Raw genomic sequence first — 15,516 nt, forward strand, 5'->3', positions numbered from 1 at the left:
CAATGTGTGAAGCCCATTTCTGGTGTCCCCCGCCGTAATATTGCTGGAATATTGCTAAAAGCGGCGTAAAACCTTACTCACTCACTCACTCACTCACTCACTCACTCCTACAGCTCCAACCCCTGGTGTCCACATTTCACAACGTTTGAGATAAGGTTGCAACATTCAAAGTCTCAGTAATGCTTCCAATAGGTTTTATGGTATATATGTGGAGGACGTTTCCAAATATGACGCATCAGTGACAACAATGATGTCCGATGCAATTCCCTATTTTGACTTGTATCATAAGTTCCAGTGTTTTTCATGTGAACAATTGACTTGCCTTTGCAAGTGTTTGTGACGAATGACACTAGTGGGGCTGGATAGGCTCATCTTTCCGAGAACAACTATCGCTATTTGATAGTGATTCTTAAACATGCTCATGATATAGCCGGAATCGTACACTCGTTAGGACGCGATTTTTTATGAATATGGAAAGGCTGTTTTCGCTTTTATATTACCTGCTTCCAGATTCGTTCAGGTCCTTTCATCGTTTTCCGTTACCTACATACTACTACAGGTGGAATGGATTAGTAATACTGCATAATTCTACCGTAAACCGCAAACTGGCAGGCCCCTCAGCATACAATGGAAATTGGATGTGACCACAAAATTACAAACTTTATCAAAACGTTACTAGGTTGAAAACAGTTGCCGAAAAAGTGCAAACTTTAGATCCAAAACGCACCCATGATACCCCGTTCAAATACATCGCCTTCAAATAAACATTTCTTGTTTATTTTATTTTGGGCCAACATCACTTCCCTCTGCCCGGATGCTTAGGTCGTAAATAATCGCACTTTTTGTACTACATTTGTTAATCCTGACATTTTCACCAGCTCTCGGATAAATGGAGTTTGACTTTGGTCGGGTGAAACACGGGGAATGTAGAAACGTTGAGAGATGATAAAAATAATAAACCTTATAGTAAGAGAAATCAGGTTTGATTGGTTGGGACATTATACTCACTCATTCATGACCAACACGTGTTATTCCGGGACAAGCCGAATAGGTTACGGAAGGGGCGAGTGGTGACGAATGTATACTGACTCAGAATCGTGATTGACATAAGATCTTTTGAATTTGTTCAAAGGAAAATACATTTTCATTATCTATTTATTAAGTTTGCTAAACTATTATACAAATATATTTCAAAACAAGAACTGTATATTTAGTGTATGATATGCGTCGTAGGTGTAAAAACAAACATGCTAAAGATTAAAACCCAAAACACACACTCATTCACTCACGGTTAGGTTTAATCGTCAAGGTGGTAAATTGTCCATATATGACCCCGTTGGCGTCGGGTTTTTTAATTGTTTACTTTAGTTTAACGAAATGTATGAATTTGACAAACAATGTGTTTTAGTATACCTTTAGTATAACCACCACCTGTCATTCTCTCTCACGAAGTTGGTGTCATCCCACAAGATGCAGGCTTGTTGTAAATGTTGTCTTCACCTTCCAGACGTGCGAGGCGAGGATACAAACTGTTTGCAGCCGGGCCACCACACCTTCCCCTTCGACCTGTTGTTGCCAGCGACGTTACCGTCGTCGTTCGAAGGCAGCTACGGTTACATCCGGTACTGGGTGAAAGGTACCATCGACAAACCATGGAAGTTTGACCATCACTGTAAAAAGGCTTTCACTGTCATAGCTAACCTGGACCTCAACAAGGAGGCGCGTGCTGCGGTGAGAATACCCGTTACATTCCTACGTCGATATAAGGTGAAGTGAGGTGGAATGGAGTTTAACGTCGCGTTCAAGATTATTACTTATTTACTGCATGCATACATGTATGTGGCTGCATGAACTAATGTTGATGTATAGTGCTAGCCAACTGAGATACCACGCCGCAGTTTAACATGAATTCCCCATTCAGACACTGAATACGGACTGCGAGCAGGCCTGTGCTTGTTTTATCCCCTTAATGCCGAGCACAGGGCTAGGAAACAACAAGTACCATATTGTAACGTCTATTGGTATGACGCGGGGGTCGAATCACCGATCTTCCGCTCTCCGCTCTATCCACTGGACTACCGAAATGGTCTAGATACAATGAATTGACTGAGTTGGACTTGAGTTGTATCACAGCTTAATGAGAAAGGACAACCTGAAGAGACACAGGCTTTAGACGTATTCCTCTTTGGTGAAACCCACTTGCACGGTGCTGACGACGTAAGATTCATAATCAAGTCGAATGTGTTATTCGAAGCCACGAGCATACTATTCAGGGACCAACTCCGCACAGCGAGTTTCCTTTTTTAAGCGTTATTACCATCCATAATTATACAACTGGCAAATAATAATTTTTTCTAACAATATTTTGTCATGATCATGTTTGTATACATATTGTCCTAATCGACACGGAAGTTTTGTTAGCTTGTAGGTTTGTATACTGTTATCTGTGTAGCTCAACACTTGTCGTTTAGTCATTCGGAAATGATCGTATGTTCTAATGTCACTCTGTAGCAAATATTACAGCGAAAAAACAGTTTACAGTTCACAATTCATAGTTTATCGATCTCTGGCGACGTTCTGTTTTGACATTCATAACGACGTCGCTCGTAAAACTGAAATGGAGTCCTGAAAACATGTTTATAATCATTCACTTTTACCGCTATGATTTCTTCGCCAGGACCCTATCCGGTGTGAGGGGGAGGTGAACGCCGGATGCTGGTTGTGCAAGTGTGGTGGGTACAGCGCCATCTTCTGCACCAACTGCCGGGGGTGCGTCCCGGGGGAGGTGCTCCTCCTGTACACAGAAGTCGAGAACCATACACGGTGGTCCAACTGCTCAGCGGAGATCAGGCTCAAACTGGTAGGTCGTCCATCTGCGCAGTGGAGATCAGGCTCAAACTGGTAGGTGGTCCATCTGCTCAGCGGAGATCAGGCTCAAACTGGTAGGTGATCCGTCTGCTCAGCGGAGATCAGGTTGAAACTGGTAGGTGGTCAAACTGCTCAGCGGAGATCAGGTTGAAACTGGTAGGTGGTCCAACTGTTTAGCGGAGATCAGGCTCAAACTGGTAGGTGGTCCATCTGCTCAGCGGAGATCAGGCTCAAACTGGTAGGTGGTCCATCTGCTCAGCGGAAATCTGACTAGATGATCAGACTCAAACAGGTATGTGTAGGTTCAATGCTGTCGTAACAGTCATCATATGGCTATTAAACGGTTAATATAGAACACCCGGGACGAAACACTCTAAGTGAGCATCCTTTTGATGCGTAAAGAGGGAATTATATCAGAACAATATATATTCCCACCTGCATCCAAAACACTATTTATTTACTGAGCACAGTCAATCAAATAGTCACCCCTGCCATCAAACTATTCATTTTGGGCATATTTCTGAACACCCGAAATGGTTCGTGGAGAACGCGAGGGACGAAAACTCTTAGTTGGCCGCCACCGCCACCACACAATGTGCACATTGGTGCACGCACATCACCTTGGGGAGATAAGGCATGTATTGCAAGGTGGTCCACTAACTCGGATAACTGCTAGTTCATCTGTGAAATAGCTAAATTGCTTGACGATCTACTTAGATATGATGTAATGGGGAATGTAATTTGGTTCAAACGTTGGAGTGAATCGTTTAACATCAAAACAGCACTTACCTATATATCAAACTTGAAATGTTCCTGCACATTGGCAACGTGTTTAGATACTAGACTGATTCTATATCATGGGACAGAAGTACCTTATGCAAGACCCGCAACTTCCTAACTGTATGTATCTAACGTGTCTTGATAAGAAAATTTTGTTCATGGAGACCTGCATCACTTCGGACTTTCCTCCCACATTAAGCTGACACGCCGTGATTTAACTGGAATAATGTTGAAAGCGGCGGTAAATCCAACTCACTCACTCACTCATATATATATATATAGCCCAGACACCTAATAGTAAAGGTTCAGACCACGACCTCGGTAAAGTCTGGGAAATATAAACCCGTACGTCTTATCGTTAAGGCTACTTTGTGCATGGGCCGAGAGACATCATCCGTATAATGTATCCTAAACTGCCAAAAACATGCGGCGTTATCTACGCGTGTAACGTCCTTAAACCAAAAACCAGGTAATTAGTTTCTTCCAGGAGTTAAGTAGCATCTCTGTGGAGGCCTGACAGGGTCAGAGCCGTGTTCGTCTCCATCAAAGGAGGGTGATCCACAGTCATGGGTACCGTTTACAACCTGACAAAACAGGACTGTGGGATTGATCAGCTGACAATCATGCATCAACAAACTTTAACGCAAGCGAGGTTTGTCTGGCAAGCATTCACGGATGTTTATCAGTCATGTCTGGAGACATTCCTTGGGCGCTATTGGGTTCACGGGCTGATAGGATTGGGCGTCATGTCAGTATTGCTTAATGTTGCCCTACCATATACACTATATTTTATTCTAACTTCATGCTGCCGACGATGCAAAATATGTCACTACGGTGTAGTTAATGTCGCTTTGGCTTCATGCTACGGCTATTTGTGTCACAAAATGTCATGGATACTCGCACATCGCTATGGCTAAAATGCTACTGACGGTGTAAATATCGCCATGGCTAAATGCCACTGACGATATATATATCGCTGTGGCTAAATGCTACTGACGATATATATATCGCTGTGGCTAAATGCTACTGACGATATATATATCGCTGTGGCTAAATGCTACTGACGATATATATATATCGCTGTGGCTAAATCTACTGACGGCATAAATATTGCTATGGCTAAATGCTACTAACGGCATAAATATCGCTATGGCTAAATGCTACAGACGATATATATATCGCTGTGGCTAAATGCTACTGACGATATATATATATCGCTATGGCTAATTGCTACTCACGATATATATATCGCTGTGGCTAAATCTACTGACGGCATAAGTATCGCTGTGGCTAAATCTACTGACGGCATAAATATCGCTATGGTTAAATGCTACTGACGGCATGAATATCGCTATGGCTAAATGCTACAGACGATATATATATCGCTGTGGCTAAATGCTACTGACCATATATATATATAGTTATGGCTAAATGCTACTGACGATATATATATATCGCTGTGGCTAAATCTACTGACGGCATTTATATCGCTATGGCTAAATGCTACTGACGGCATAAATATCGCTATGGTTAAATGCTACTGACGATATATATATCGCTGTGGCTAAATGCTACTGACGGCATAAATATAGCTTTGGATAAATGCTACTGACGATATATATATCGCTGTGGCTAAATGCTACTGACGATAGAAATATACCTATGGCTAAATACTACTGATGGTGTAAATACCATCGCTGTGGCGAAATGCTACTGACGGTGTAAATATCGCTGTGGCTAAATGTTACCGATGGTGTAAATATCGCTGTGGCTAAATGTTACCGATGGTGTAAATATCGCTGTGGCTAAATGCTACCGACGGTGTTAATATCGCTATGGCTATATGTAAATGCTACTGACGTTATATATATTCTTATGGCTAAATGCTACTGGCAATGAACATATTCCTATGGCTAAATGCTGCTGACGATGTATTATGATATATCGCTGTGGCCAAATGATACAGACGAAATTTTGCGTTCCTGCGATCTCGCACTCTCGCCCTTTTGGCATGTTTCTTTTGTTTCCAAAGGTCGAGATCGCGAGAATGCGAAAACGCGAAAATGACCCTTACAGTATTCCATATGCATATGGATTAATTATCGTTCACGTTTCTTCAAGTTTATCACAACTTAGGTTAACTCGTAACTGTTCTTTGAATATACAGAAATCTTTAAGTTAATAACAAAATAAATGACAAAAGTGGCGAAATCCATACCACAACCTTATGGGCAGTCAAGTTCGAAAAATACTCTGGAACTGGAATTATGAAAAGTGTTGCACACTCCCATCTTGCAGAGACCATCATGCCACTGAGTAGACCTGGATCTTGTTCCACAAAGCTGGGATTTGATCCTTTGCGGAACGCCGTCAAGGAGAGCAATGTCCATGTTAACCAACATGTAACCCCTGATCTCGACCGCGTGTCACAGACTGGTAAACAGAGTGTTGTGGCGAAAAGCTTACGTGGCTTGAACATAGAAACTCACGAAACGCTCTGCTGGCCAAGTGCTGTTGTAATGGTGGTGTCACGGTTGTAGCCGAGGTATGGGTTGTGTTACAATGTGATGGCGTAACCCCCTGTCTGACGTGAAACAGCTGTTTCGTATTCCACCAGACACCGTTTCTCATCTCACCAGATCTACAGAGCATTTCAGCATCACTTGTGTACTTCAAAAAGGTTAATTTACAGACCAGACAGACATTCTGTTTCTCGGAAATGGATAGCTAAACATTTCTTTATGCCATATTTTTTGCCAAAACACATAATTGTTCAGACCATTCATCATGTCCAATGAACAATAATTTTTTTGAATGTAAAAACTGAGAACCAATTATTTTTTATGCATTTGTCCAAATATTATTAAAACGAGTGGGAATCAGCTTGCTTTGCAGAGGTACCACTGTACACTGACAGGGCGTATAGGACCCTGAAGTTATCATTTGATCAACCCAGTCAGTGATGACCCAAGTATATTTCTAATGCAAGCGTTTCGCAGAAGAGAACCACGTATCATGTCTCACTAAATGTTGGAATTATTGCAAACTATTCTTTTTTTATCATACGTGACCGGGGCGGTCGGGTAGCCTAGTGGTTAAAGCGTTCGCTCGTCACGCCGAAGACCCGGGTTCGATTCCCGACACGGGTACAATGTGTGAAGCCCATTTCTGGTGTACCCCGCCATCATATTGCTGGAATATTGCTAAAAGCGGCGTTAACCATACTCACTCACTCATACGTGACCAGACATCACGCGGTCATCTTTACGTCTATCTGTACTTCTACCTTCACGTACTGTGTCATTTAGTTTTTATACTGATAACTGAAACTTAAACAGTACATCCTTCGCACTGCCAGGAGACAACTAAGATTAGAACAGTTAAGACCTTGTCTGTCAGGTACTAAACCAATAGAATGCTTGCCGTAAAAGGCCACTATGCTTGTCGTAAGAGGCGACTAAAGGGATCGGGTGGTAAGGCTCGCTGACTTGGTTGATGCATGTCATCGTATCCCAATTGCATGGATCGATGCTCATGATGTCAATCACTGGATTGTCTGGCCCAGACGCGATTATTTACAGACCGCCGTCATATAGCTGGAATATTGCTGAGTGCGGCGTTAAACAACAAACAAACAAACAAACAAACAAACATCCAATCAATGTTGTGGTGAATCCAGGGAATGCCTACATCATCAGCTGTTAACAGGGTAATAACAAGTAACCCTGGACTTTCATGTATATTATTCACAGCCGTCATATAGTTGACATATTGCCTACGATCTTACTCAAAAAGTGGAAAAGGACACCCTAGCCGCTGAGCGAATAGTTACTATTGATTAAATATATTTACATCTTCAGAAATATGATGCATCAGATCGGAGAGTTAGTTGTCTTGAAGTTCGTAAGGAAAAAAGTTTTTGTTGGCATACTTTTTCCGTTAACAATATGTTGGGTTGTTATCTTGAAAGAATGTCTCTATTGTACTGAGACAGTTCGAGGATGCAGTCAAGCATAGTTGTATGTGTTTCCAGTGAGATCGCAGTGTTTATATAGTACTGATAGGTTTCTTCTTGAGCCACAGAGGAAACAAATATTATTTATTCATGTGAACCCATAGCGTGTGTGTTGCCAAACTATACTGCCAGTTAAGATAGTTGAGAGATCAACTCACCATCACGAGGCCAATTATATTTAGGGGAGTTTTGTAGAGTTTGTTCAATAGGCGTCTCAACTACTCTTAAACATATTCTCGGATCAGTCCATTACCAGAATTCCCGCTGATGTATTCCGGATTTCTTATACATACATTCCGTTGAAATATTCAAAAATGCCAAGGGGAAAGAGAATAACCGGATTGGCTGTAGATTACTGACTACAAACACGTTTGTACGTTCTGTTACTAAATTAAGAATCCAGGTCTGTTGATAATAAGGGTACTTGTTTACTTGACTTAAATATGTTGCCATTAAAGCGCGTACAAACAAGTAGCACTTGTTCTTTCCTTTTACATAATGGAGCTGGGGTCATCAGTAAATGTTGGCTTCACCTGATCAAAGTAAGATTATTAGTAAATGTTGGTCTGACCTAGTCAAGATAACAACATCAGTAAATGTTGGTCTGACCTATTCAAGATAAGAACATCAGTAAATGTTGGTCTGACCTTGTCATGGTAAGATCATCAGTAAATGTTGGTCTGAACTCGTCAAGGGAAGCTCATTAGTAAATGTTGGTCTGACCTCGTCATGGTAAGCTCATCGGTAAATATTGGTGTGCCCTAGTCAAGGTAAGATTATTAGTAAATGTTGGTCTGACCTAGTCAAGGTAAGATTATTAGTAAATGTTGGTCTGACCTTGTCACGGTAAGCTCATTAGTAAATGTTGGTCTGACCTCGTCATGGTAAGCTCATCAGTAAATATTGGTGTGCCCTAGTCAAGGTAAGATTATTAGTAAATGTTGGTCTGACCTCGTCAAGGTAAGATTATTAGTAAATGTTGGTCTGACCTTGTCAAGGTAAGATTATTAGTAAATGTTGGTCTGACCTTGTCACGGTAAGATTATTAGTAAATGTTGGTCTGACCTCGTCAAGGTAAGATTATTAGTAAATGTTGGTCTGACCTCGTCAAGGTAAGATTATTAGTATATTATCTTTTAATGGTATCTCTAGTAAAACATTAACTAAGATATTACAATACATCTATCAAAGTCTACGAGTGCGTAGTAAACTACTTAGTAAATCCGATATGTCCAGAAATAATAAGTTGTTTTGAAACTTTCGCATCTAGATCAGGAGTATCTACATTTCATTTTTGTCTGTTTGTTTCTACTAGAAATGCATATACATTTAAATTGTCAAATTGTCCTGACATGATGAGTATATTTCTGATAGATCCTTTTGTATTGAATGTCGCGCTATGGCTGAAAGCCTTTGCGACGTAAAACTTCATATTTCCATTCCATTCCTTTTGTATTCCTTATGTATTTTTTACTACTACTGCTGCCACTGTGGTTATTACCAATGTTATTACAATACCTTTATTATATGTCAAGCATCATATTAGTTATCAAATAATTATAAAATGCGCTGTACAGCTGTAAATAATATTGTTTATCTGTATGTGTATATGGGCCAATGGCCTTTCATACATTAAAGATTGATTGATAGTAAATGTTGGTCTGACCTAGACAGGGTAAGATTATTAGTAAATGTTGGTCTGACCTTGTCACGGTAACCTCATTAGTAAATGTTGGTCTGACCTAGTCAAGGTAAGATTATTAGTAAATGTTTGTCTGACCTAGTCAAGGTAGGGTCATCAGTAAATGTTGGACTGGCCTGATTATCTTGTTCTCGTCTCTCCAGGTGATGTCGTACCACGCGGATCGAAAGTCCCGCCAGGAGAAGAAAGTGATAACGAGGCTAAAACGTGATCGATTGAGCACGGGGAATGAAGACATATGGACTGAAGCGTTCACTATCCCCCCTCTTCCCCCGTCTCATCTCGCAGGCTGCAGCATCATAGATACCAAATATGTATTACAGGTCAGTGTGACAATATGTAGCTGCATGTCATGACCTTGCGAACGTCATATGCATGTTAGAGGTGACAAAGGGGAGACGGGGTTTCAGACGGGTGTACAAAATAATTGTGACCCACCATAAAAGGGACCTTATTGGTGTTTCGATACAACTGGGCTCTTGACGTCAACTTAAGGTGTGCGGTCTGTACAAACATATTATTTCTCTCTCGTTAGTTTGTAATGTAATAAAAACATTTTTCAAAACATTTCAGCATACATGTCTACTTTCAATTAATCAGGCTACATCAACTACATCAAATTTAAAAAATGGGGCTTTGCAGAAAATGAGTTCAAACGTTTGATGCCATGTATCTCTGTAATAAATATGAATTGAAGCTTGTTGTATTTTTGAGTTCCTAAGTTACTGTAGTTTTAAAGTATGATGAGAAGTCAAAGTTTTATTTTTCAACCATAAGGTCCGTTATCTCATGGTTGGTCACATTTTTGCTTTCTGTTATAGCACACCTGTGAGGGGGCACGGGTCGTCTAAGGCGCCGCAATTCGCTGTGCAAAACTGCGTCTCTCAGGCAGACCAGAAACCTATTTCTGTGTGCTTGTTTGACACCTGCATCACTTCGGGGTTTCCTACCACATTAAGCTGACAGGCCGTGATATAACTGGAATACTGTTCGAAGCGGCGTAAAACCTAACTCATTCACTCACTCATCCGTGAGACGGGGATTCACTGTACTACTAGTATATATTTATAGTTTTCTCTTATAGTTCATCTGTGAGACTGATGGATGTAATTGTGACGCGATAGAGTTTGACAAGGAAATCATCATCGGCACCATCCCCATGTGTGGGCCCACCCCAGGGACCTTCATGCCCCACCCCCTACCCGTCGAGCCACCACCCTACTACACGCCCTTCTCATCCAAAGACACAGTTGCAGTAGCAGCAGCGAAAGCAAAGAAAACCAAACTCATTCAGCAATGTAAGTCTAGCAGCCTTCTTTCCAGTGTCTGGGATTTCGTGCGTCGTTGCGATGGAGTTCATGTTTGTCATGGCGGTGTATATGTACGTGAAAGAAGATAAATATAGCCTGCACGAATGTAATAAATCGACCTTGGTAAACGTTATGATCAATATGAGTGATGAAGTACTTGTATTTGACTTGCCTTTGTATGTGTTTGTGACGCGTGCCACCTGGTATCATCAGTATTTGGTAGTGATTCAAAAACATGCTCATGATGTAGTCGGAATCGTACATTCGACTCTGCTTTAAGCAGAGATGTCATATAAATACGAAAAGGGGTTGTTTTTTATTATTATTATAATCATTATTATTATTATTATTTTTATTATTTAAAATCAATTTCATTCTCAATCATATTTTCCTCAGGTGTTCATATTTAGCACCAATACAATCCAAGGTTGTTTTCTTACACACAGCGCCACCTAGCTACGAGGAGTGTGTCTTCGGTCGTGTCAACATTAAAGACAAGGACGACACCGACTACACCCAGGGCGACCTCGTCTTCACCCCTATGTATGCATATTACGACATGGCCGACCAAACAAGGGACGATACTGATGATTAGAACGATCATTCGGGGGTAGTCGGGTATATTCGCGATTTTCAAAACGAGGTTTGGCAAATTCATTAAAACGAGGCTGACATACCATCTGATGTTGGCGGTGTTACCGTACTTGAGTAAAACCAATTTGTCATATGATAGGCTAAAGCTGACAGGTCGGCGTAATTTCGGTATTTTCAGAAACTTTATGTCACTTCAAGTTATTTTTAACGTGACTTTTTTATGTATATTTAATCAACCTTATCAGGAAAAAGGTTAAGTGCTGAATTATTTGCGATGAAGATGCGCATGTCAAGTAATGGAATTCGTGACAGAAGCAGAAAAAGGCGACGCTCTCCGTTACAAGACAGGACCCCGTGATTGACAGGACCGTTTGGCGAGCCAAGTCAAGGTTGGGATGAGAATAGGTTTTGTCAGAAGAACAATTCTGTAGAAATATGGCTTTTTATCGCCATTGAACAATCTCCCAACATCAGAAGCAAAGCTATAGCAGCTGTTGTAGGAAGTAGTTACTTGTAACGGAATCCAGTTAATTCTGTTCTCTCATCCTTATTTTCTGGTAAGAGGATCTGCTCATCTCACGGCAACATCTGCCCCTATATTAGGAGGTATTGTCTGTAGATTCCATGTAAATATATCTTACCTCGAATTTAATTATGTTTCGAATGTTCTCTATGGTATCTTATGTTTTAACCTAACGGGAGTCACGTACACGTATAAGATAGTGGACATACGAATATGAATTGTTTACTGAATGCGGAATTATAGTGTTTACTTTTCAACCTGTAAATACTGGACAGATAGTATATGAGTGAGTGAGTGAGTTGGGTTTAACGCCGCTTTTAACAGTATTCCTGTTATATCACGGCGTGTCAGCTTAATGTGGAAGGAAAGCCCGAAGTGATGCAGGTCTCAGACGTTTACCACTTCGGTGAAACCCACGAGCACGGGTATGGTGCTGACAAACCTAGAAACATAATCGGGGAGAACCGGGATTCGAACCCACAATCATAAGCTTCTGGCGTGCCCAAGGGACGCAACTCTGCACAGCGAATCGCGGCGCCTTAGACGACTGGGCAACTCGTGACCCCAGATAGTATATAGAGCATATGTTAGTTCATATGTTAAGTTCACCAAACCGTGTATGATTTTCTAAATTAACCGTCATATGACCAGTGATAAAATGATACAACATTCATATTGTACAGTTATATTTTGAACAATCGTATTTTGTACTGGTAAAATGTAACAATACAAGCATGTTACACATGTAGACTCATGCGTGTAGAGTTATACCGTGTAGACTCCTTAAAGACACGTCGCCTTAAGCCTATCATGTCGAACCGTATTTTACCTATAAAACAACCCCATCAGTATGTCAACGTATGTGTTATGAACGACTTTCACTTAGTCCAGTGTTCCGTTGTTCGCTGATTGAGTCGACGTCCTTCTATTGCAAAGATTACAAAGGTGCATAAAAATATTTTTATCTAACGTTTATGTAAGCAAACAAGATGCTATGTATATTTAACCATGCATGGAAAATACTCTTTTCTGAATAATCAATCAGAGGCTTCCAATCATTATAAACACCTCTGATTGAACAGATATTTTGACAACGCATCACAGCGAGAGCTAATATTTACAGAAAAGAACTTGTCGTTTGCGAAGTAATGATATGTACAATTACAGAGTACGGAATGCATAATTTTAGTAATTACATAACAAAACGTACAACTGTTTGGATAACAACTTTTGATTTATTGGATGTAGCGATGTTTCGATGTTGGTTCTTACATTCTTCTTCAACGCCAATCTAACAATTTAGTTACTACAATTTTCCAAGTATTTGTGGCAATAGATCTCAGAAAGAAATCGACTGAGAGTGTGTATTTCAGGTTTAAGGGACAACAATGACCTTGAAATGCGTCGCCTTCGTATACCCGACTATTATATTTCTATATCTGGGATCGACCGGATTAACAAATGTCCAAATGAGAGAATCATATACGGAGCAATATCACCTTGTAATCGCGGGGTTTCCAGATTGACGGGGTCCGGCCTTTGGAGATTTCACTGTATACAGGTCTGTCAGTCCTCGATGTGCCTGAGTTCACGTCGCAATAGTTTCTCCATTCGACATCTCTTATTGGAGACTCCGTTCACTATTTACCTTCCTGACATGATCCTCGGTCATCAACGTCAACGTCAACAGCAACGGTGTCAGCGACCTACGTCAACTGTCAGAGACACATGTGGGAGTAAAACTATTTTATCATCGTACACATCAAGTGCACGTTGGCAGCATTCGTGACCACTCGTGTCATTACGGTAAAAGCCACATCGGTTACGGAATAATGCTGTACATACATCGGAACACATCGGCCGTGTCCGGAATGTCAGTATACCATGTACATTTATTATGATATATTTACCCACCATTCCTCTTTACCTATTTCCTGTGATGAAGAGTGCAAATGTTTTATCATGTTGGCCTGGTAACGACATCCAAAGCGTCATTTACACATTCTTTCTTTACACGCCTTGCTGGATAGGATGTCATGGCTGACTATTCTGCTCGGAACAGTTACAAGGAATTATATAATTGTTTACTGTTTGTTGTTCATCAACACAAATCCGTACCTTGCCTTTTCACGTCTCAGCTTTTCACGAAACAGCTGACATTTCAATGTATTTTAAACCATAACATATTTCAGCGTTTAGACCTTTTTGGTAAGAGTAATGGCTATACATCTATTTCTTTGATAAAAAAAAATTGATGTTTACACATTACCATTATGTTTTATATAATGGCATTGTTTATTCTGCTACACTGACCGTGGCGTTTGCAACAGCGGATCCGATGTCACAACTTCAACTATCGTGCGTACAGTGAAACCTCGGTAATCCGGACACCGCGTTCCGGGCAAATACTGTAAAGGACCGTCCACATTAACAAAATGATCTTCTCAGTGAACTTGCCTCGTCAATTGGATTTTTGTATGGCTTGCATTCATTCGGAAAGGTGACGTCCGGAATAAAGAGGTTTCACTGTGTGTGGAAACGTGCATTGTAGCTCTACATCTACGTCGTTGCTATCGTCTACGGTCATAAGCTTATTGTAATCATCCTGTATTCCATAGTGAATAATACCTTTAAGAAACACGGTATTAATATAATCATTATGATTGTAAACACTAGTTTATCATCATGAGGCTGTATTTATAGAAATATTCGCATTTAGAAGAAAACATTATGTACTTAGCATTCTTAGCTAACAGTGACGTTTATGAAAGGGGTAAACGTCAAGGACAGCGTCAGTTTAGACCCCTCAAACTACGTTTTCGTGCACATATATATTATGGCAATATTAATGAGAATGTTCAAAGCGGCTTACACCAAATCTCTCACTCAAATGTAGGATCCATGAGAGACTGCTTCCACTGAAGGGCTTACAACAGGTAGTGTCCGATAGAACTTGGCCGTTCGACAAAGTGATTTTAGCGCTTCATTAACAAAGACTTTCGAAACATCGTAGGGCAAAGGTCTCTGTTCGGAACATGGCCCTGGGCGGCATCCACAAAGCCTTCTTCGGACTACGACTGTAAACCAGTGTTAAAGTTTGGGCAATACGATCGACATAGTGCTAAGATCGCTTTGTGGACGTGGCCCCGGGTAGCAGGATGGACAATATATAGTTTAGCCTTAGTTCCAGCAACTCTGAGGCATTGCTCTACATGTTGGACAGCTGTCTCCTCTGCCTTCTGATTTTATTTGTAAATAACACAGCAAGTACTCATTGCAATGCAAAGATCACTGAGTTTTATTTATGTTGATTATCAATCTTTCTGTGTAATTCTATAATCGTATATGGGATATATCATTAATCGTGTCAATATATTATGATGAATATTTTTGAAAATACTTGAAAACAATCTGTATTTTATGAAAGTTAACATGTTACTGAATGAAACGCTATTTTCTTTCACTTTTATATGCTAAAATGTTTACGTACTAATAAAAATAATAAAACACAACTACAGTTGTCCTGTTTGTGCGTGGAGCTATCAATCAGCGTTACGGTCTGCGGTGCTGGTATCATTCAACCTGGTTCCCAGCACGAGGAGAATTCAGCGGCGCGTTCCACTGCACTGGGATCGCATATCCCACAAGCGTTAAATACACATAAAGATAGCACACGGCATGACCTGCTGAAAGTGAGGTTTAAAATAGTTTTCTGTAGTTTTCA

At 40.6% G+C, this 15,516-nt stretch overlaps 1 protein-coding gene across 1 annotated transcript in view; it reads left to right on the forward strand.

The window, feature by feature from the left end:
• Window positions 1-15,197, forward strand: part of LOC139470189 (arrestin domain-containing protein 3-like) — a 36,563-nt gene extending 21,366 nt beyond the window's left edge. Inside the window, exons 3-7 of the mRNA XM_071252873.1 lie at window positions 1,508-1,731; window positions 2,678-2,860; window positions 9,509-9,688; window positions 10,450-10,663; window positions 11,122-15,197. Coding sequence (XP_071108974.1) covers window positions 1,508-1,731; window positions 2,678-2,860; window positions 9,509-9,688; window positions 10,450-10,663; window positions 11,122-11,270 — 950 coding nt within the window. The 3' untranslated portion in view covers window positions 11,271-15,197. The remainder of the gene's footprint in view (window positions 1-1,507; window positions 1,732-2,677; window positions 2,861-9,508; window positions 9,689-10,449; window positions 10,664-11,121) is intronic.
• Window positions 15,198-15,516: the final 319 nt, after the last annotated feature.

The sequence above is a fragment of the Haliotis cracherodii genome, unplaced genomic scaffold, assembly GCF_022045235.1.
Source record: "Haliotis cracherodii isolate W230 unplaced genomic scaffold, xgHalCrac1.p SCAF_1, whole genome shotgun sequence".
Taxonomy (NCBI): Eukaryota; Metazoa; Mollusca; class Gastropoda; order Lepetellida; family Haliotidae; genus Haliotis; species Haliotis cracherodii.